The 23,743-nt window shown below is 41.0% G+C and overlaps 1 protein-coding gene across 1 annotated transcript; it reads right to left on the bottom strand.

The window, feature by feature from the left end:
• Positions 1–2,568: 2,568 nt before the first annotated feature.
• Positions 2,569–14,057, bottom strand: LOC109285438 (fibrinogen-like protein 1-like protein). Its single transcript, XM_019496462.2, has 3 exons — positions 11,833–14,057; positions 8,723–8,891; positions 2,569–6,051 (listed from the first exon to the last, which is right to left on the bottom strand). Exons 2-3 carry the CDS (start codon positions 8,868–8,870, stop codon positions 5,354–5,356), a joined length of 846 nt encoding a protein of 281 aa, XP_019352007.1. The 5' UTR covers positions 8,871–8,891; positions 11,833–14,057; the 3' UTR covers positions 2,569–5,353.
• Between the last annotated feature and the right edge of the window lie 9,686 nt (positions 14,058–23,743).

The following is a 23,743-nucleotide window of genomic DNA, read 5'->3' as shown; positions in this document are numbered from 1 at the left end:
GGGTATTTTTAGAGGTGTGTTTGTCTAGATCTCCCAGGGATTAAGATTCACCAGTGAGGAAATCTAGGCAGAGATCTGCTGGCTTTTTTCCATGGAAATCCGATTTCACTATTTTAATCTCCGAAGTCTTTCTTTTTAAACCTCCCACAAGGAGTGGTAATGAATGGAAATGACCACCTTTGTTATTTTGTTCACTTATTAGGCCTAATTTCTGACAATTTTGGTCCATTAATTTCCAATTACATCTTTTTGTTGTTTATCAACACTGCATTCCATCGTATTTAAGGCACTTTTTGTTTGAATTGTCCAATCTTTTGGTCACATTTTCACACATTTGTTGTCATTGTCTGTTTAACCAGTTTGTGAATTGTCACCTGCTTCCTTTTATTAGCATATATGGCATATATTTTGGCACAAAGTTTTGACAGCACATATACTGTTTCATGCTTTAGTATTCTGACACAGATGCATTCACCTCTGATCTCATCACCAGAGATTTCTTCACTGCACAATTAGCCCAGTTGATTGGCGCACAGGTTTGCGCAACTGTGTTAGCTGAACCTGGTTACAAGCTTTCCAGGAGAAGGGTGTATTAATGAGCCCTCACTGTTTCTGCAGTCAAGTAGGAGGTGTGTGTGTGTGTGTGTGTGTGTGTGTGTGTGTGCGTGCGTGTGCACGCGACACACACCTGCAGGCATCTTCCATCTTCCTTTATGCTGAGACGCTCTAAGATTCTTTCCCAGGCAACTGTATCAATCATGGGAAAACTTTTCTGTCCTTTAAGGGGGATTAGGAGAATGGTATTGGAGGACTTCCAACATTTCAGTCATTTGCCTGAATCTTCATTTCAAAGTGGGCAGGTTCCATCCCATAGCCCTTGATGGATAAACTTAGACAAGGCTCCAAACCCATGTCAGAATTTTTTCTGGATGGTAAAAGGGACTGGGCTAAAAGCCCTGGTTAACCACAGAGATGATTTCTGAGGATACATCTACTTAGGGACTGAAACCACAGGGCCCTCAGGAAAACTAAGACAAATCAACTCCATATGTGAAGCTGGTGCATTAAGACCCATGTGCATGTTCTCATTCCAAGGTAAAATGTCCATAATTCACTGTAACATGATCCCTTACATTAATTACACAGCCATAGTTAATTCATTTTCACTTTTCCTATATAAACCCTGCATTGCCTTGTCCTACAGAGAAACAGACAATTCAGCTTAATATCCATCAGTATTGCAACTAGGTGTGGACAAGCAGGGCACCAGGTCCAGATGCCAGTTTAAGACTTGCCCCAGAAGCATCCTCACCCCTATTGAGTCCGGGCCCTGGCAGCAAGGGCAACCCCTTGGCATTGCTCTTGCACCAGCAGCTAGGTATGAAGACACCTTGTTACTGCTGTTGCAAAAGTAACACCTGCAGTGAGAAGACCACACTGCAGAAGTAGCAGCAGCAGGGAATTGTTTTTGAGTCCCCGGCATAGGTAAGATTCCTGTGCGCACACAGCCCCACTCTCAGAGCCTGCAGCCCCCACTGTGCTCTCCCTGCCCACACCACCTTCCACTCTCAGAATCACATCATCCAGTGCTCTTTTCCCCCCCACACCCAGCCTCTCCTTCAGGGTTTACCCTGGTCACAAACCCTACTTCTTACAACTCTGAAATCCATGTTTTTTCTTCCCCTTGCTTCTCTTTCTTTCTTTGAACATTAAAAAAAATGTTTCATAGATTTCATAGACATTAGGGCTGAAAGGGACCTCGGAAGATCATCGAGTCCAGCCCCCTGCCCAAAGGGCAGGAAGTCAGTTGGGGTCACAGGATCCCAGCAAGATAAGCATCCAGTTTGCTCTTGAAGGTGCTTGAACCACCTCCGGTGGCAGGCTGTTCCAGACCTTGGGGGCTCGGACAGTAAAGAAATTCTTCTTTATGTCCAGCCTGAAACGGTCTTGTAGTAGTTTATGACCAGTCGACCTAGTCGTCATCCCTAGGGGCACTCTGGTGAACAAATGTTCCCCCAGATACTGGTGGTCACCCCTGATAAACTTATAGGTGGCCATCAGATCACCCCTGAGCCTGCGCTTTTCCAGGCTAAAGAGCCCCAGGGCTCTCAGCCTGTCATTGTAGGGTTTGCTTCCCTGACCTCTGATCATGCGTGTGGCTCTTCTCTGGACTCTCTCAAGCTTCTCCACATCCTTTTTGAATTGTGGAGCCCAAAACTGGACGCAGTACTCCAGCTGCGGCCTCACTAAGGCCGAGTACAAGTGGAGAATGATGTCCTGGGATTTGCTTGAGAAGCATCTATGGATGCAAGCCAGCGTTTTGGTCGCTTTACTAGCCGCAGCACCACATTGCAGGCTCATGTTCATCTTGTGGTCAATGATGACCCCCAGCATCGTGTGCTTATGTTGTAGCATAAGCACATGAGTTATATTAACCTAGCACCTGTTCTATTCCTATGCATCCCCTGCTGCCTTGACATGCTGCAGTTTCTTTGCTGTAAATTAATTTGCATGGAAGTTATCATCAGCTTTCTAATATTTTCAAGAAATTCCATTTTAAAATCAAGAAAAAGTTTGCCATATTTTATTGACTACAGTGGTGTATTATTTAAAAAATTACTCAAAAAGGAAGCAACCAGTCAGATCTTCTGGTGATAGAGAGAAAAATTACATAAGGACAGAAACTTTCATATGCACAAGATACTAGACTTTTTCAGATACTTGTAGAATAAATCCTTTTATTAACACTTTTTTTATTTAAACATTATTTAACTTCTTAATAATAACATTTTTTAAGGCAGTACAATAACACTGCATTTCACACTGGTAGTCAGAAGAAAAACCCTGGGCATGTCCAAATGAGCAAGGACATTTTGTTCCCTGGGGGCAAGTAGTGGTGGTGCACCTTGAGGGTCTTACCTGGGGTCTCAGGGCTGCAGTAGTGGCGATTCTGCCACACAGAGCCTGGCCAGCAGCCAGAGCATGGCTCCAGGTGGCCCAGCTCCACTTTTGAGTGGCATGCTCTGCTTGTGTGTACACCCTTACTGCACAGAGAACATCTAAATGTGTGGTAAGTGGCACCACAGACGTGTTTGCAGCACCACATACCGCAAAGCTGCACTCATCTGGATGCAGCCCCTGTGTTTAAATTATGTCAAATCTGAAGACCATCACAACCAAACCCAGCAGATCAGAATTAAAGCTAGTGGTTTGTTCTTAACTCACAATAATGTTAAGAAGGACATCATGAATTCCGTAAAAAAAACACAGTCTTAATATGAAGCAATAATGTCTCACAAAATTTCATTTAAAAATTACTCAAGAAAACAAGAAGTGTGTGAATACTCATATATTTTTTTTTATTACAATTCAAAACTTGCTGGATGCATTTTGTTTTAAAATTGATAAAATTGTTCATGAAGTTTCAACTAGGAGAAAAAATTTATAGCATTGTAAACCCACACTATGAAACTTTCTAATAGGAAGGCTGACAAGACCATTAAGTCTGGCTGGTCTAATAAAAATAAGGAATAGCTTATGTTATACACAGTTCATAGTCCCAAACCCTGTTACTTGGGACCTGGCAGCTGTTGGCTGCATCCCCAGCTGTCTAAATGTGGCCAGCAGTTTCTGGGTTGGGGCTCCAGGCATGGAGGGATGGGGGGCACAGGGCATGTTACAACTGTGGGCGGGTTCATGCTTCTGCACCTGGAGCCTGGCAGGTTGGGGCATGCTAAAACTTCAGGCAGGTGGACTCTGGCCATGTGGGGCGGGGGCGGCATATGCTAAAGCTTCAAGTGGCTTCCATACTGTTCACAGCTCCAGGAGGGAGGAAAGGAGGGACACAGAGCAGGAGGGACACAGATGTGGCCCTTGACAGGTCACCAAAACTCATTAAGTGGCCTGCCAGCCCAAATAATTGCCCACCCCTGCTCTAAGGTGCAACCCTGCTCTGTTTTCTGCCTGACTCAAGCAACCACCAGTGTGATATGTGTCTTTTAACTATACCTACAACATACATACCAACAGGTGCTACTGAGGATTTTGGCCAGATTCATAAAAGTATGCCACTGTGTATTTGTAAGCTTGCTACAACCATAAATACTCACATAAAAACAACTTTTCAGAATTGCATGCATATCATGGCCCTCTATGAATGGAATATAAGACATACACATTTTCATATCAGTCCTCTTTAATGTCAAATTGTTTCTTGCTGGGAGTTCCATTTTCATTAGCGCATGTATAGGACCTACTTAAATCAAGGAGGCATGTGGCTGATTTCATGGGCAGATCACAGGGCTGGCAGGTATTTTTGTGGATTTATCATGGTGCCCTCCCACACCTCTGATTGGCTAAGGGGCCCTGGTGCCCTACCCCTTGGTGCTGATTAATGGAGTGGGATGGAGCCACACAATAGGCAGCCCTCTCAGGCAATCATCAGCAAGGGGCGTGGGGCAGCAGCCATCTTGGCTGCTCCCCTTTGTACCAGCAGCCCCTTTTTCTCCTTCTACACCAGCCATGAATACTACAGGCTCCCACTGGGGAGGCAGCATTTTAGTTTTAGTAAGTTTTTCTTTTTCTCCCCAGATGTTGCAGACATTGCCCAATTTCACAATTTCTGCAAAATCCACAAAATCGTGAATTGAATAGGTCCTTACAAATGTACTACATTACAAATGGATACTTGTCATGACTATAGGTCCAACCCTGCCAGCCTGTACAGAGGCAGGACTGAATTCAGAAACAGGAATATTTAGGAAGAGCTCTAAAAAAGAGTCCATTCATAATGAATCTGGGATTCACACAGACTAGCTGTGAACATAGTCTGTTGTTTAATTTTTCTGTTCCAGTTAATAGAATAGTAAACAAACCTAAGACTTTGTCTTCAGACAGGAGATTACAGAAATGTAATAATTATTTATTACTTACCCATGCCTTTCTAGTCCTTTGAAAGTGATCATTTAAATAGCTACACCTACCTCTTATTGTACTTATGTGGTACAAAAAGTTCAAAGTAAAAATGAATGGAAATCCCTAGATTAAAAAATATCTTACTTTTGGGAGGAATTCAGAATCACAAACCACACCCAGCTCTGAAAAACATCACCTGAGTCTGATTTTGCCATGAGCTGAGCCAGAACAATGGACTCAAATGCTCCTTACCAACAGGGAATTCAAACTCTTATCCAAATTTTGAAGTTAGTTCCAGAGTTTCTAAAAGAACTAGTCATAGAAAACAATTTTGCTACCAACAGTGATCCTACTGATTCCACACAATAAACAAAGAGATGGCAAATAGATTTTTTACAAGCTTCATTGATGACATCCCTTTAAAATGTAGTGGTGTTATTTACAATTCATCTTTATGACAAGGACAAGCCTTTGTGGTACACTGGCCATAGTCACTGGGCTTGACCATCATCCATGCAAACTTGCACATATGGTCTTTGTTGCAGTCCTTTTGCCAGTATATAACATTCCTGCGATTTAGATTTGCTCCAGCACAAGCATCGTACCACCAGCCTCCACCTGGAATGCCATTGTACTCTAGTTTAGCACAATTCTGAAAATAGTTATCATTATCTCTGTCTTTGGTTGTGAATTTCTGGTTGTCATGGAGATAAGCTTCTGTGTCCTGCGTCAGAGCATCCATAGCATTTCCTTTGTATAGACCAACCCTTATCCTGTATTGAGACTCTTCATTTTCAATGTAGAATGGGTCATACTCTCCCCATTTGATTTCAGCATTTAAGTCTACGAGTTTGACTCTAAGTGTATATGGCCTTGAACTGCTGGTTAACTGATGCATGTATTCATTCCCTAACCAGTAATTGTCATGAACTGAGCCAAAACCATATTTGTAATCCTGCCAAGTCCTATCAAAATCCACAGTACTATTGGCTGTAATGTGCTGGATTACTGTCCAGCCACCATCTTGCATATTACAGTAGACAACAATAGGATCTTTCATTGGCTGAATAACATAAAGACCATCTTTGGAGTTTCTTTCAGAGTGTTGAAAAATCTCGTAACAATCCCTTGGGTATTCTAAATAGAGAAAAAAAAGGTATGTTTCAAATAATTATTTGCTTAATTAGTAATTTCTAAATAGTTGACTGCACCCTGCAGAATGTATGAATGTTTGTTCCATCGATATCTGACCAGAACATACTGAGCGCATCTACATGAGATGCTAGGGCGAAGTAGCATTGGCAGGCGCACACTGTGACACCTATGCTACTGTGCAGTAGCAGTGAGTACCTACTGCACACTAGGATCGGAAATGACCCATGCGCTGCTGGGATTGTGCAGTAACAGCTGTTACTGCGCAGTCATTTAGTACTTACTTTAGCAAGTACTAAATAACTGTGCAATGACTACTGTGCAGTCAGGGACACATGTAGATGTGCCCACTGTGGCCATATACTGATGTCAGACAACAGCAAGATGTGGCCCTTTGTTCCTTGTATTTGGTACCATCGCTCTGATCAGAAGTTAGCAAGAAATCAGCACTATAAAACAGGAAAACAAATGGAAATATATTTCTTTTTTCTTCATCTCATGTATCACAATCTTCAGGCTGACAGGTTATTTATGTAGTGGGAAAACTTGGGCAAAATAAAAGTGGTAGAAAGGCCTTGGGTGTACACCGAGGTATATTTTCAGTGTAAGTTTTTGTTGTAAATCATTCATGGAGCCATAAAAAGACCTTTGATTACACTCATACTGTTTTCAAGCAGTTCTAAGAACCAAGGTATAGTCTTTGAGCTAACTCTGGGACTGCTAAAAAGCCAGCATTGATATATATAATCAATTCCTCTTTTGTCAAGATAAGCATTATTTAGTGTCTATTTCATTATATGGTGACTCAGTCATGAATTGGAACTGTACTGTACTTCACTGCTCTGCTATTTTTCTATGAATAATATTGAAAGGAAACCCATTACATTATTTAATATTTATATTATATTCAGTGAAATACTTAACAAATTGACAATCTGTATGAGAAAAATGCCTATGGATCACTAGTAATTGACTACAACATTTCCAGGGTTTTCAGTCCTCCACTGGCTTTTTACTATGCAGTTTTGACAATGATTGATAGGAATTAGGGTGCAGTGTATAGAACTGAATTGGTTATTATGAAATTGAGTATTCTACTTCTGGGAAACTAAGCTAGTTCAAGTAAGCCGTGTTTTCATGTTCAGGAGAGCCACACACTCATGTTTTTCAGAGTCTTAAACAGAAAAAATCTTACCATAGCAAAAATGTTAAGGTTGCAGTTTAAAAAGGCTTTCCTGTTGCCAAAGTCTCTACAGATATATGTCCTTGACAATCCTAGTATAGCATACAGCTATGGTCCTTGTTTCAGAGAAGTTTATGGAAGAGAGTTCATATAGCTTGTTTAGTGGTACCGACACTTCCTTCTCTCTGCTGGAAATATCTCACTTAATACATGTAGGGTTGTATTTGCCTCTTTCCCAGCAGCAAAAACTTCCTAAGCTGTCTGTAAGCAGCAGTCCTGGGCTGCCCCTTTACAAGTCAGTACCTTCATGTAGGAAGTGCAGCTTTGGTTGCCAAAGGACCACGCCCCCCGAGCCTGGCCTGATCCACTCTTAGCCCCAAGCTAGGGAAGCTAGAGACAAGAAGCCGTTGCCTGGCAGAGGCTTTTGCTTGGCCGCCTCATGCCTGTTTCCAACCTCCCTGCCTGCGAACCTGGAAATGCAGGTATGGCCCCACCAGGCCAGGACGAGGGGTGAAAGGGGGCTGGGAGCATGGGGTGCGCTATGTGGCTGGACTGGTCCCACATGCTACAGGAGTTCAGGAGCTGTGCACTGTGGGTCTGGGTGGGGCTAGCCCTGCACCCTGCACCATGTGTGGCTGGAGACTAAGGTCGGAGTGCGGGGACCTGCGCACTGTGGGGCCGGGCAGGGCTGGCTCCGCTCACTGCCACTACATGCAGATCCAGAGACTTGCACACTCCAGGAACTCTGAGGACCCCCCTACACACACACCCACACCCTCCCACACACTCCACCCCCACCATAACCCCCCACAAACCCACACCATCCCACAGCCCTCACACACACTCCCACACACCCCACTCCCCACCATACCCCCAAATATACCCACACCCTCCCACATCCTGCACATACAGTCCCACCCCCACTTTACATACAGCCACATACTCTGCATCCACACCCTACCAAACACAATACACTAGAGTAATACTGTATTTTGAGATATTATGCAATCGCCTCTAGCTACACTATGCAAACACACATAAATCAGGACCAAAGTATTTTAAAAATAAAATTAAAATAAGTTATAGTAGATGTATGATTTTTTTTTAGTATATGATTTTTTTTCTAGTTTCAAGATGGCAGCCCCCCCTACCTCCTTCTCAAAAGGAGTACTTCTGGGGCAAGGGGAGGGACTTCAAGTGGCAAAGGTCAGGGGTTAAGGGTGGGACTTCTGGTCCCAAGATGGCGACCGGGGGTGGGGCACCTGTCAAGGGACAGGGCTACCATTGTGGCCCTAGACAGCTCACCAAAACTTGTTAAGCGGCCCTCCAGCTGAAATAATGGTCCACCCCTGGCCTAAATACTTTAATGACTCAAGTCCTCAGATACTACAGGTGACAGAAAAATCACACAGTAAAGCCTTATAAAATAAAATAGCATATGTACCTCCCCCTACATATCCTTCTTTGGAGTACCTTTCTCATTGTTGTTATCCAGTTTCTCGTAGCCTCTTTGAGGGAGAAGATGGGCATTAGCAAGCACCACAGCCTCTTCAGCACTTGTCAACACATCACATTTAAAGAGGAATAGAAGAATAAATCCCAGTGAACTTTTCAGCTTCATCTTTCCTCTCAGTCAGTCCCTCTGCAGAAATACACACCAAAAATATAACACAGACTGGCATTTAAAATTAAAAGATTTATTTCTCGCAAAAAGAAACCCTTGGAGGATAAAAAGAAGCACCTGCTTTCAACATATCCAGTCTCTGCCAAAATTAGCTTTTTCCCTCTCACACTCCTCCCTTTCTTAATGCATCAGATTGCATTTCTGAGGGATGATGTTTCTGATGTGTAGCACTGTGTCCTGTCATTGTGTCTCATCTTGTTACTTTGTACCAGATCAGTCAACATGACATAACACAATTTTGTATGTGATAAAAACTGATGGAAAATAATGTAATGGCAAAGTTTCAATTTAAAAAGCACAGCTTACATTGATCAGATCTGATGCTTGTTATTTCCCTGAACCTGATCTGGAATGAAACTGGGGACCAGAAGGAAGAACTAGTGCATGCAAAATACTAGCTTCTCTAACTGTCTACAGATAAAACTGTACTACATAGTTTACCAACTATTGCAATTGCCATGAGGCATCCTAGAGTTTACTTTCATGCAGCTGCAATACTATTTCCATAAATTCCCATTCTCAGCTGTAGATAACAGTTCAGGTTGGTTGAGGCCAGGTAAAGAAAATCAGCTCACAGAATAAAAAAAAGCAAAAGCACACAGCTTCAGCCAAGCCTTCCCTAAAGAAAACCACAAGGATTTATTGAAGACAGTTAAATATGTTCAATTAAAATTGAATTACTTACTCCCCTCTCCTTAGATTATGGGTCCTACATTAACAATTGTCAAACAATGTGAAGGACTGGAGAGTTTGGTCTTATTATTGAACTAAAAGCTATGGTCCTCACGTAGGCAAATACCCACTAACGTCAACAGGAGTTCCTACTTCAATAGCAGCTTTGATTGAATATGTGTAACAAAAGTTTCCCATACTCACGAAGGATAAATTTACTGCAACTGAACTCAGTCAGTGTCTGGGCTCCCTGTTAAAAGCTCTAATGAAGGCAAAACATAGGAGTTCTAGAAACCTTTCTGATCAGTGCAAGAGTGCGAAATTTCTTCTCTTTCCAGCAGCAGGATAGACTCCCCATAGTCCATCACAGTTCTCCTTAGATTAGGTGCAGACATTACACTTTTTCCCAGCATAAGTGCTGGGAAACTGGTCTAAACCTGTAACAGTACACAAGATTGGCACACACAGACTGGTTTAAAAATGGCAGAACCGGGTCTAAGATAGACCTGGATCAGTGTGCACTCAATTAATTTAGGTTAGACTAGGGAATCAAACTTCTGTACCAGATTCCCCATCAATTCATGTTTGGTCACTGTCCACCAGTATCTGAGGCACCGTTGCACCCTATCACTAACTCCCCCTCGCAGGCAGTTGTGCTATCACTTGCCCCATGCTCAGCTGCTCCAGCTGAGCGCTCAGCTGGCCCTGCCCTTAGTCTCTTAGAGCCAAGTCAATACAGTGGCTGATGATGATGGAGTCAGGGGGAAGGGATGCTTGGCCATGCCCTGCAGCCCAGTTGGGCTCCCTGGGGCTGTGCCCACGCATGGGGCATAGGGGTCCCTGGGTGGGTGGGTGTGTGGGAGCCCACCCAGGGACCACCTTGACCCCTGTGCGTGACCACAGCCACAGGGAACATAACTGGGCTGCAGGGGATAGGTGAGCATGTGTCTCCAGTGCCTGACTACAGCTGACACGTCAGTGGCTAATGATGACAAGGGGAGAGGGAGGAAGGGGTGCTTGGTCATGCTGCTTGGGGCTGTGCCCACTCACAGGGGTATGGGAGTCCTTAGGTGGGTGTGTAGGAGCCCCCTGAGACACCCCCCGCACCCATACCCTGCATGACTGGGACCAGGGAGCACAGCCAGGCTGCAGGGGATGGGTGAACTGTCTGCAGACAACAGATGTCTGTGGTGGATGATAGGGGAGAGAGGACATGCTTCCCCATGTCCAGGAGCCAATCGGAGGTGGCCCAGCTAATCAGCTGCACTTGGGTGTGCTCAGCAATCTCCGGCAGCCTGGGGAGCCCATTGGGAGATGTGCAGGAGCTCCCCCAACCTGACAGCCTTGGCCAGTGCAGGCAGCCTGTGTGCCCCTTACACCAAAAGGCAAACTTGTGGTCTGTTCACTCCTAAACTAGCCTACACCATTTACAAAAAGCCATGTAAGTTTGACTGGTTCACCGCAGGCTTTTTGAACATCTTTACTTAGCAGTAACATTTTAAGCAGAAACAGAACCTGATAAGTGAGATTCAGAGAATGCTTTAAATTCCAAAGTGAAAAATTATTGACCATGTTTTTAAAAAAGTGCATAAAATAAATCAATGCTATAAAATTCAGGCCTGCAAAATGAATTATTTTTTAAAATATCAATAAATTGTATACTTGTCATACAGAGTCAGAGTAAAATGTATAATTTTCCACTCTGTTCCAAACTACTCGCCATTGTGCTGATTGACTATTACCAATACAACATCCTATTATATGTGGAACTGTCTGAAGTCAGTTGTTTGACATCAGTGTCTTAATGAACTAGAAAATTACCTCCAGCAAAACTCAACCCTTAAAAAACTAAAAGCAGGCAGCTCCATGGTATGTTCATTTTTTCCACTGTCATGCATCCCTTTTCCTGACAGTTTTCTTCTGTCTTTAAATTAAAAATAAGTTTAATTAAAACCCATAGCCCAAACACCCCTGTGACTGGAAAACTCAGACAGGGATCCAAATTTTGCCTTTGGCCCTGTACCTATCATGAACTCAGCCAAACTCCTAGTTCCAAGTGCTTCTTACCCATTTCTTCAGCTTTTGAATGTTAATCTTTTATTTCCTTCCCATATTTACAGTGCACACTGGGACTATTTACTGGCCTTCTTCAAATCTTGGAGAAAGCTTTTTATTATGAATTATTAAGAAAAGATCTAGAGAAAAGAACACCAGGCAGGCAGCTTACCTCTTCCTTCAGGCAGCTTGCTTCTCCCTTCAAGTGAATCTTGAAAAATAAATACAGCACACAAATAAATGAGCTAATTCTTTGGAACTGTACTTTGCCTGCTGCTGAAGTCCAGGTGAACAACTCCACCTCAGCTCCATATCACAAAGTTGGAAGGCAAGCAAAAGTGCATCTTTCTGATCTTACTCTGAGTGGACTGGTGGACTTTATTCTGACACATCACACTTACAAGTATGCATGTATGAACTATAATGCACAAAGTTCCACAATAAGGTTTGAAACATCACTGTCTTTAATAAATTGAAATCTCTGTAATTAGTGAGTGTATGCAGTGATGGAGAACAGTAGACACTTGGGATCCAATTCAGCAAAGCATTTAAGAGCTTAACTATAAGCACTGAAGCAACAGATAGCAAAGCACTTAGAGATCTGTTTCATTTAATAGAATCACAGAATCCTAGAAAATTAGGGTTGGAAGGGACCTCAGGAGGTCATCTAGACCAACCCCCTGCTCAAAGCAGGACCATGCCCAACTAGATCATCTCAGCTAGGGCTTTGTCAAGCCAGGCCTTAAAAACCTCCAAGGATGGGGATTCCACCTTGTTTTTAGGTAACCTGTTCCAGTGCTTCACCACCCTCCTGGAGAGAGAGTTTTTCCTAATACCCAGCTTAAACCTCCTTAAACCTTTAAAGCAGTCCTTTATTTTCCATTGACTTCAGGGAATGAGGCAACATTTTAAAAATAAAGAAGTGTTTCATCTTTAGCTTTATAATCTATTTTATTTGAAATGTCAAGAGATAAATTCATTAAAGATAAAATCTAAATTGAAAGAATTAACCATTGGTCTCACTCTATTCTGTCTCTCCTGTATCCCTTCTATCTTAAGATGAAGTTACACAGTACATTTAGACCATACTAAGGACACTTAAACCACAAGCATCCACATATTTAAGCTCATTAACTCATGCTATGTGCCCTCTGAGCATCTCAAAGTTATACCACTTCAGGCAAGTTAACTCTGAGCCATGCTACCTAGTTTGTATTAGGCTACCTTCAGTCCGCTCCACAGAGATAAAATGAGCAATTTGCAATCCTCCAGCATCCCTATATATACCTCTCCTTGCCCCCCACCCATCAGAGCAGGGAGAAAGCCCAGGTGTCCTGGTTCTTTGCTGTGCTCCAACCCTCTAATAGCAAGTCAGAGCTGTGCAGACAAGAAATGATATTAATGCTTAATGTGCGATTGCTCACAGCATGTTTTAACTTTAACACTGCTTAACATTGCATAACTTTAATATGGTCTGAGTGCAATGTGTAACTTCACCCTTACATTAAGCACTCACCCATACAGGCTTTTGCATGTCCTTATTTCTGCCAGCCTAATGATCTCCTTATTCCTGTACAGAGGACTAGTCCAAGGTCTATGTAGCATATTAAGTCCTATGTAAACCCTCTTCTGAGGACTTTGGCTAGTTTACTTGAATGAAGATTTTCTATTTCAGTATTCACAACCCAGATATCATTATCAACTTTCTTTCATACACTTACCTATTCAGAAAAATATGTAAAAGGCTTGGTTCAGGAAAAGATGGCTTATTTTTGCATTTAAGAATCATTAAAGCTGTCTTTATGCAAGGATTTAACAAATATTTGGTTAACTTTCTATTAGTGCTAAGTTTTATAAACATGGAATTAAACATGCATATGAAAGGGCAACCTCTTAGCTTAGTAATTAATAAACTCTCAATATGAATAAAAGGGATAGAGTGAGCAAATGAAGCCCTGGGAGAGGATGGGATTTGGTACCTTCCTAGTTTATTTACTCCAGATTTACCCTAAAATTCTTTGCAATGACTCTAGTCCCGAATCATCCAGCAAAGACAATTTGGGCCACTTCTTTCTTTGTTGCGTATCCCTTCTCATCCTACGTCTGTCAGGATTTCTGGCTTCTCTAGTCATTTCGCATTTCTCTGCTTTTCTACATTTTGTGACGTAGATTTTGTCAAACATTGTTGTTTTTCCTGCCTTCCTCCAAGATGGCAAGGCAGAAGTTAAGTGGGAAGTACTGATACTATTAATGAGGGGGGCATGGTTTCTCCTTCCTCTTAGAGAAGAAACCATTCCCATATATAAAAAGCTTGTCAAAATGAATGAAATTTCCTTCTATCTGTATCAAATCTTGGCTGGACAAGTTTTGATAACACTATCCAAGGTAATACCCATTTCTGAAAATTATATATTAATTGTGATTTAGGATTATCCTGTTTACTAGCATGTTTCAATTTCTGACTATATATTTTAGTTAGCTACTGTTATATTTTAAGTAAACCATTACTATATTGACATACTACCCACCTCATGTTAATAAATCTAATTAATCTCATAATTGAGTTATTATATATTTCTTCTCCATAGGGTACATGGAGGTTTAATTTACTCTTCCAATCTTATTTGGCTTTACACAGGCTATGGAAGAAAAATGACTCATATTTTAGTTATTTCCCCTCTGCAACTCTTTCACAGAAAGTCTTAGGACCAAGTTCTGTCTTCGGTTCAACACTATGAGGTTTGCCTCTGAAGCTGATGAAATCCAGCTGGGATGGGTCAAATAATTTCTTCAACATGCTCAATCTAGCTGCAAATAATAGCTGAATAAGACAGTACAAATGTCTTACCAATTTTCAATTTCTTTGTAACCCAGACTTATTTAGTTCTACACTTACGGAAGAAGGGCTGCCACAGGGATAAATTTACATAGAAAAAAGAAGGTGTCATTGTAATACGCAGCAAGGGGTATACTTCTGCTGGCTTTATCAAGCTTGGATGCTGGCATTAGGAAAAAACATGATGGTATGGGCTCCATATATGGACAGCATAGTAGGTGGGTGAACTCCTTGCACTGGGCCTGGTGGAAAAAGTTACCTGGAGAATCGATGTTCTCTGGTTGAGAATCTGAACCTGGATGTTAATTAGAGTGGAAGTGAAGGAGGTCAAGCTTCAAAATGAGCTGCAACTAGTGAAGGGCATACAGGGTAATACAAAATGTGCAATGGAACTCCTACCCCATTACATGAGTGGGGAGGGAGTCCAGGGCCTGCTGGCCAGCGCCAACGCCAACGCCAACGCCAACGCCAACGCCAACGCCAACGCCAGCCCCAGCCCCTTGAACAGACATAGAAAGGCAAAAGGGGGTCTTAAATAAAATGGTCACCTGCCCCAAGAGCAAGCAGTGATTGGCAGGCCTGGGGCAGAAATAGAAGGTAAAGTGACCCAAGGAGGAGCTCATAAGCCCAGGGCCTGGCCCATAAGGGGCAGTCTGGCTGTAGGAGGGAAAGCTCAAGGGATGAGTTGATCCAGACTACCTACAGAAGGAGGACTTTGTGCTATAGAAGAGTGGAAGAAACCCAGCACCTCAACCAGCAAGAAATAAGTGCCTCGAGTCTTTGTATTGGGACTAGTGTGGGGTGAGATTAACTCTGACTTTGTGTTTTGGGACTGGTTGCTTGTGTTTTTATTTATGTTTCTACCAGAGGATCAGGTCTGGCTGCAATGGGAGGATTGGAAGCCAAAAGGTGCTACAGGAACACCCAGCACAGGGCATTTCCTGGGCTAGAAGCCTGGTGGGTGGTCTGGGGCAGAAACCCAAGCACTGCAGAATGAGGACTGTTGCCAGAGGACTAAATATCTGGATAGCAGAGACTGAGGGGGTGCAGGTTTGGAGCCCTGAAGAGTACAGCCAGAGAACCAAGGACCCAGAGTCTGAGGGGCAAGCTGTGGCCTGGGCGCTTGGGGTTCTGGTGAAGCGAACCCTGGACAGAAAAACCCAGCTAGATTAGAGTGGACCCAGGGCCAGGGGGGCCTCAGCCCAGACAAGGATCTACCCCAAAACCCATTCCTGCCTCCTAGGGTCAGCCTCCCTCTAAAATGATGACATTAAGATGTAGCAGGTGAGATAAACAGTAGGAGATGGAGCCTGAGGGGCCAGAAATATCCAGGTGGTGAGCCAGGCAGAAGTTGCTGCTCCAGCATTGGGTACTTCACAGTAAGCATTAGATGCAAGAGAAAGACAAAAGGAAATGTAGGCCTATCACTTAATGGGAAAGGAGAGCAAATAATTGACACAAAGAAGGCTGAAGTATACCATGCCTTTTTGTTCCAATCTTCATAAAGCATGGTTAATTTTGACAGTGTCCTTAAAGCAGTTGACATCAATAAGGGGATAGGAGCAGAATAAGTATAGTACATGTTAAAAAAATTAGTTAGATCTATTCAAGAAGTTGGGCCTGATGAATTTCACCCATGAATACTTAAAAAATATAGCCAAAACAATCCTTGAATCATTGAAGGATAGGGCAAGTCCAGACATAGTCCTGATCTTTAAAAAAATTAGCAAAAAGGAAGATCTAGAGATTTATAGCTGTATAAATCAGCCCAACTTCCATACCTATAACAGTGTTAGAACCAAATATTAAACAATCAGTTTATAAGCACTAATAAACACTAATTAGGTGGTAAAAAGATGTACTTCTGGATTTGTCAAGAAAAGGTCATAAGAAATCATTCTAATTTCCTTCTCTGACAGAGTATGTCGTAGTAGATAAGGGAGAAGTAATTGCGATATGTCTTTACTTAAGTATGGCTTTTGATGCGTGCCTTAAACTGCTTTATTGGAGGTGCTTAAACAGGTTAGCCCAGTGGTTCTCAGCCTTTGTAGATTTGAGTCACCCTTTGGAAAATGCCAGCTTTGTTTTGACACTTTTTTTTGCCTACAGAAAAATAATTGGTCAGTTTTTCTGTTGCAAAGAACTCAAAGACCACGACTACATGTATCTATTTGAAATCTCTGGGTTTATCTTGTGAATCATTTTTGTAAACCTAACAGTGCTAACATTGTGTGGCAACCCTTAGAAGGATCTTTAGACATGCTGTGGCACCCTGTTTGAGAATCACTGGGTTAGACACATGGACTGCTTGCAGACTTTAATAAAAAAACCAAAAACAATGGTGCTGTACCTTAAACTCCATGCACTCCTGCGCAGAGACTACCACATGCCCAGAAGAGGCAGTGAGCATTAGGTGGCCCCAGCTCACCTGATGCCTGTATAGACTGGGTGCTTTAGTGGGGCTTGTTTGGCACTTTTAACTAATAGCTGATTGAATCAGCTTTAGATAAAAGTGAAAGCCCCACTGAAGTGCCCAATCTATAGACACTGCAGAGCTGGGACCAGCTAACACAATGCTTCATCTGGTAAAGTGTTTTTTGGGTTTTTTTACTGTCTGCAAGCAGCCATAGCTGTCTGGTATAATCTGAAAACACTTGCCCTGACCTGGAGATATTAGATGGTCTAGATGTCCCTTCTGGCCCACTTTTTTTTGTTTTGTTTCTATATCTAGCACAGTTTGTGGAATCGGAGGCATCAGGCTTCATTACTGAAGATCATTTACGTTAGTGATCAGCAAGATTTTTAGCCTGCGGGCTGGAGTAACCCAGTGTGAGCTAGAGGTTGGTAGGCAGCAGGAACTAGGACCCAGCTGCTGCCACCATTGCTTTTCCCTGTGGTGGCAGGAGGGAGTACCTACAGCTGGCACATTTCCCTGCAGTGGCACATGGAGAGCACCCATGCCTGGTGCTTTTCCTCATGGAAGCATGGGAAAGCAACAGCTGCTGTCCATCTCCCACCACCAAATGCTGCTGAAGCCCCACATCCACAGGCCAGATCCAGCCTATGGGCTGTAGTTTGTCAATCCCTGATTTGTAATTATTAATGACTTATTAATGATTATGATTGATATGTTCAGTGCTGACAAACTATTTGGCACCACACAAGAAATAAACATTAATACAATCCATGAGTCCAAACATCTTGCAATATAATTAGCCTCACCCTGTAACCTTTCTACATGAGTGCAGTCCTACTGAGATTCATAAAAAGCAGAATCACAATTGGCATTTTCTAATGCTTTGGAACAGTTTTGGACTTTTATCACACTTCACCATGAACTAAAATTGGGCTACAAAGTTTCTCCATGGATTTTGAAGCTAGTAGATTCTGAAGTATTTTGAATATCAAGTTTTAGTTCAGACCATTACAAAGCAGGAAACTTATCTGCTAAATTTGGGGCAAATTTAGAGTTGTATTTTGCAACCCTGAAAGTAGGAAACCATCTAGCTCGTGTTTCTGGCTCATTTCTACTACAATCAGATTTACTGATTGTATTTCACAATGATATAAATTATATCCTTTCCATGTATTAGCAGCACTTTTACAGTTATTGTTCATATGAGATGGTTGCAAGGAAAACACACACAGACCACAATAATTAGTCACATAAAGTAAATGATTTGGTAAATACTGACAGTATTTATCAATAGTTTTATTCACTAGATGGTTCTAAACAGAATACTACAAAAAGGTATTTAACAAATAAATTACTGGTTGAAAAATAATGCAGACTGAACCGAAACTGTGGACTCAAATAACTTCATACTTCAGGAAAGTTAATTTCTGGTGCCAAATGTTGTGGCTCAAGTCCTTGTCTATTAGAAACCCTCTTGTTCAATCTTATGACTTAGAGGTAGTATGCTCTTCCTGCCTATACTACTGAAGCTTAGATGTATCTTGCACATGCCATACTAAGGATCCTAGGTGATGGTTACTTGGAGGAAGCTGCCAGCTGCCTTGCAGGAGAAAAGTGTTGTAAATTGCTGCTAAGAGAGGACACAAAACTATGGTGAAAGCAGTGCTGGCTTCTGGCAGATGTTACATTTATCACGTGATTAAAATGTTAATACCTCATTTGGACTAGGTGTAGAGCTTTGTTCAATAGCTGGGATTAGTACTTCCACTATCATAATTCAGAAGGAAAATTCCATTTCAATATTCCTTGGAAAGCAGCACTGTGTAACACAGTGGGATCCTCAGATGAAAGGAACCATATATGCAAAACGTTAATACTGTTCTAAAATTAAGGTAATATCAGGGTTTTTTGCTTGCCAAAACAGGGGAATTTAACAAAAAATAATAATACATGACCTACTCATTCTTTTGTTGTACTGGCAATTTTTTGCCACTGGCTACTTATTGTAAAAGAGTTAAGGAAAACTTTTTAAAAGATCCAGCACTAGTTTAAGTTTCTTGTTAAAATTAATGGCGTATAGGAATAAAGCAAGCAAGCAGTTATGTTTACAATTTACAAGAATATAGGCTACCACAGAAACACCAGAGACCATTTTATATTTCAAACTTCTATTGATAAACTGTTTTAATATTCAAAGTAAAACATCCTATTGTTGTAGAAATATACCTGCCTTTTCATAGCTTACTTGAACTTGTAACTTGGAACACAAAAAGAAATATTAGGCAACGAAGTGTGCAGACACAAACTATGGGCAAAATATTAAAAATGCATGAAGTAGTATTAGGCAAAATGAACTCCAATTTAAAGCAAAAATGGTGTTTAAATCATGATGGCAATTAGTCTTTGAAAACATAATTGTTTCCTATCAAGAGTGCAGATGAGAGAGGACAAAGTTTAGCCATAAAAAATACGAATGGTTGTCATCTACCACATTAGCAGTAATCTATTCAACTGTAGTAGTAGAGTACCTAGTGAGATCCAAAGGATCTATTTGGCCTAGCATATAAAAGAGAAACTCATAACTGGCTAAGCAGGTAAGAGAATATACAGGTTTTCTACAAAACCTGCCTTTTTTCTAATAATACTGGGTGTGTATACACACCAGTATAAGCAGACTTGAATTTAATGTGCATTAAACTAATGTGGATTAAGAGGGTGTTAGCAGATGTCTACACATGGTGGGACTTAGCAGCTCCCTCCTTACCCACCCTACTTTCCATGCTTTCCCCTCATCTGTCCAAGTACCTGGCTGATAATTTAGAAGGTGAAGTTCAAGTAGTTCAATACATCCTGGCTGCTTGCAAAGGAATGTATATGTTTGATAGAGGGCCCAGTTTCCTGATAAACTAAAATTAGAAGTGGACTTGAGAATGGATTACACCTCTACAACAACATCAACAACAAAGGTTGCACCAATTCTCTCAAATTATGGTCCCAGTAAAACATATTAATCAGGCAGATTAGTGGGTAGATTCTGGTCTGAAGAATCTGTGATAGGACTTAAATCACAGCTTGTTCTTTTTTTTGTAGCACTGGAAATTCAAAGGCAAAAAAAAATCAACTTGCATACTTAGCAAGCGTACTATGGAGTGGTTAAAACAGAATAAGCTTGGAATAACAAAATGTAATTTCTAGTCACTTTTCTGAGTGAAGCTACACTTTTAAAGGTTATTTTTAGAGCTCAAAGATTTAACACACACCAGGTTTAAAAATATTACATATGAATATCAAATATTAGCTATAAACATAAATATAAACCAAATATCAAATGCACTTCAAATATTGCATATAGATACAAAATAACATGTTCAGCTACAAACATCTGACGTTATTAGAACAGAAACAATTTTGAAAATCTAATTTATTTCTCACCACTTATGCAGTTTACATTCTGTATTTTTCTTAGTTTGGACTATGTAAAATACTAGTGAGTTTTACATTTAAGTGCATTTCTAGATGGTCACATTGAGGCTGGCATGCAAGGATATAAGGTTAGACCACAGATACTGATCAAAATTGTGCCATTTAGACAGAGTCTTTACCTTGGGGCACAATCTGTTTCAGAGGGACTAGATACAGATACTATTTACCTTTACCATGGTATAATCTGTTTACCCCTTGGCATGTGGAGGGCATGGGCAAAGCTTCTGCTTTCCCTTCGTTCCTTTTGATGTGTACCACCAGAAAGCAATAGTTCTTATATCCTCCTCAGTGGATTGACTTTAACTGAGAGACATTCAGGGCCAGATCCCACTCCACCTATTAAATATTTAAGTTCAATCTTATTCTACTTAAGTCCCTGAAAAATTGTTGTAACAAGAAGATCCTTCCCTTCCTCCCCACCATTTTTTGTGACTTAGCATTAAGGCTAAGGCGGATCTAACTGCATGCCTTGTTTGCTTTAGTGACATTGGCAGAGTGGATTAGAACAAGGGTGGGAAAAATGGTGGATCCAACCAGCATCCAGACTCCATTTCCCAGCAGCCCCTGCTCGCATCGCTGCAACCGGTTTCCATGGAGACCCCGGTAGTGGCAGTGGCATGACAGCATGGGGCCAGGCTTCGCATAGAGACTGGAGTCAGCAGTGCTGGCAGGGTGTACGGCTGGGGATCCTGCAGCAGTAACAACATGGTCCAGAGCCGAGGTAGAGGTGCTGGGGCCGGTTTCTATGGATACCCTAGCCCTGCACTGTCATGGTGCTGCTGCGACTGGGGGTCTCCATGGAAACTGGGCACAGCTGTGTGGGCAGGGGCTGCTAGGAAATGGAGTCTGCCACAGGCTTGAGACAGTTCACGGGCTGGATTCTGCCCGCCCCTGGATTAGAATCATATTTAAATAACTAATATGTAGCATGGGATCCAGCCCACAGCAATGAGGCTGGCTCATGTAATTGTTCTCATTGTATGCCCCTGCAGACTTGCACAACATTGTTCTAAGATTTAAAATTTTTTTTTTTTTTTTTGCATATCCCCAAATTTGGATCAAATTTTATCTGAGATTGAAAGCGTTTAAAGGGTCAATCTTTCTCAAATTCATGCATTATTTCCCTCACTTGACAAACAGATTTTTCCCCTGTGTTTGTGCTTTGAGAACCTAAGTCTCCCCTATTATTTTTGAATGACACTTTGCATTAGAACATATTCTCTGATTAGTCTATCTGAAACTCAAAAATATCTACCTCTCTATTTAATCTCTCCCCTAACCTGTTAGCTATGTGATTAATTATTCCAAGTCTATATTCACCGTCACACCATTCACTGAGTAATTCCAGTCACAATACATGCCCTTATAACAGAATGGAACGAGAGGTAACATCATTGAGAGTTTGCTGCTCATTTTTAGCCTTTCTTGACCTTTAGTTTTTTGCCTTTTCTGTCGCTTAGAATCAAAAATACTAGGGGACCCAAATGAGTAATTAGTATCACATAAGACTTTTATCATTTCAAAAATTTTTGCACATACTGCTTTGGAGAGTTTGAAACCTGGGGATGTAAGATTAAGGTTATCTAGGATGTATTACTGACATGCTGATAATTCTTTCTAGTACCTTAAAAAACAATCTTGCTGTTATCCAGCAAAAACAGTGAATTTTAGCTCTGCAGCCACCAAACCTTAAGCAAATCTACCCTTATTGCAGGCTATGCACAGTTTTGTTTATTGTTACTCAAGGTTTCTACTTTATGACCGATCACATTCTAATTAGGAAAGAGAGAAAATTTTAGTTTGGCTTGTGCACAAAGGTGTATATCCAAGGCAATGTGTGTTAGCCTCAGCATATAAAGTTTGGAGACTCACACTGCAAAAGGGTAGCCAGAGAGGTTTTAACTGAATTAGGACCTTATATGATTTGAGGCTTAAGATGACTGTATAATTATTTTTGCTAATAAATTTAGACTAGAATTATTTATTAACATTACAGAGAAAGAGACATCGGTTTTAAATGTATTTTTATAAATTATACATATATGCTAAGTGGTGGGTGAGTGCATATTTTATAAATGATTCATAAATTATATGATGTGTAGCAGAGAATTAAAGAAACACCATGGAGCTGAAGCTAGTCAATACAATAAAGAAACATTAGCACATATGTAGCTCTGATTCCCTCAGCAAAGCTTTTGTAGTTTTACAAACACTTTTTATTTTCTTTTATGCTTTTTCTCCCATTCCTTAGTGTGTGAAAATTACATGCAAACAATAAAAAGAAAAAGATTGTAAACAAAAAAAAAAAAAGTGGAAAGTGGATTATGAAAAGAAAAACCTCTAAAAGCCTGATCAAGCTCACAAAAAGTAAACAAAAAAATCCCTCATTTTCCAGTTATCGTAATTGCAGATGTTATTTGTAACTGTAACTGGAAAACAAGCTTAACAATTGTGATTTTTTTTTTTTTTTTTATTTTAAGCTAGCAGTGTCCCATGAACAAAGGCAGGCAAATACATACATAAAACAATACAAAAATGGCTGCTAATAGTGATTCAGTTCAAGAGATACAATTTTGACTGTATTTCTGTATATTCTGTATTTTTGATGCTTATTAATTTTTTTCCTACTAACTCTTTGAATACGACTCCTAAGTCTCATGCACTTCAGTGACAATTTATGCATTACATATTTATAGTTCTAAAAACAATTAAGATATCACAATTATATGAATAATTCCTTTTTTACTTCCTAAAAGTCCTACTTTGTGTAGGAATAAATGGAAATCCAAGATGCTAGTTTTTATCATCAAGCTATCGCATACAATTCTTAGCAGTCACAGTCCCATTACGCACTGAGGTTGAAAATTTCAAAGTCTTAGGAATTTAGACCAGCTTTTACTAAATTAAAAGGGATGTATATCTAAACTGCCTCAACTGAACTGGAAATCTCAGCCTATGGTTAAAGGGTTAATTTTATACTATGCAAAATGTGAAAACTGTAATAGGTATTAATTTGTATAGCATGAGAAACTAAGCCTACACATTTATTAGTTTTTCTATTGTGCTGTGTCATATTATCTGACAACATATTTATTAATGAATTTATCCCTACAAATACCTGCATGAGGTAGGAAAAATTTATCACATATTACAGATAAGGAACCAAATCATAGAAACCCCATATAGTTTGTACAAAGCTGTGCAACAAGGCACAGAACATTCATTTCTTGAACAACGGCGCCCCACCTCTGACCACAACCACCCATCCTCTTTGAAGAATTTACAAGCAATCTTCAGGGAACCCTCTGAGGTAGATAAAAGTATTCACACCCCCATTTTACAGATTAG

Source organism: Alligator mississippiensis, chromosome 2 (assembly GCF_030867095.1).
Source record: "Alligator mississippiensis isolate rAllMis1 chromosome 2, rAllMis1, whole genome shotgun sequence".
Classification (NCBI taxonomy): Eukaryota; Metazoa; Chordata; order Crocodylia; family Alligatoridae; genus Alligator; species Alligator mississippiensis.
This window is presented reverse-complemented; position numbering and strand designations above follow the sequence as displayed.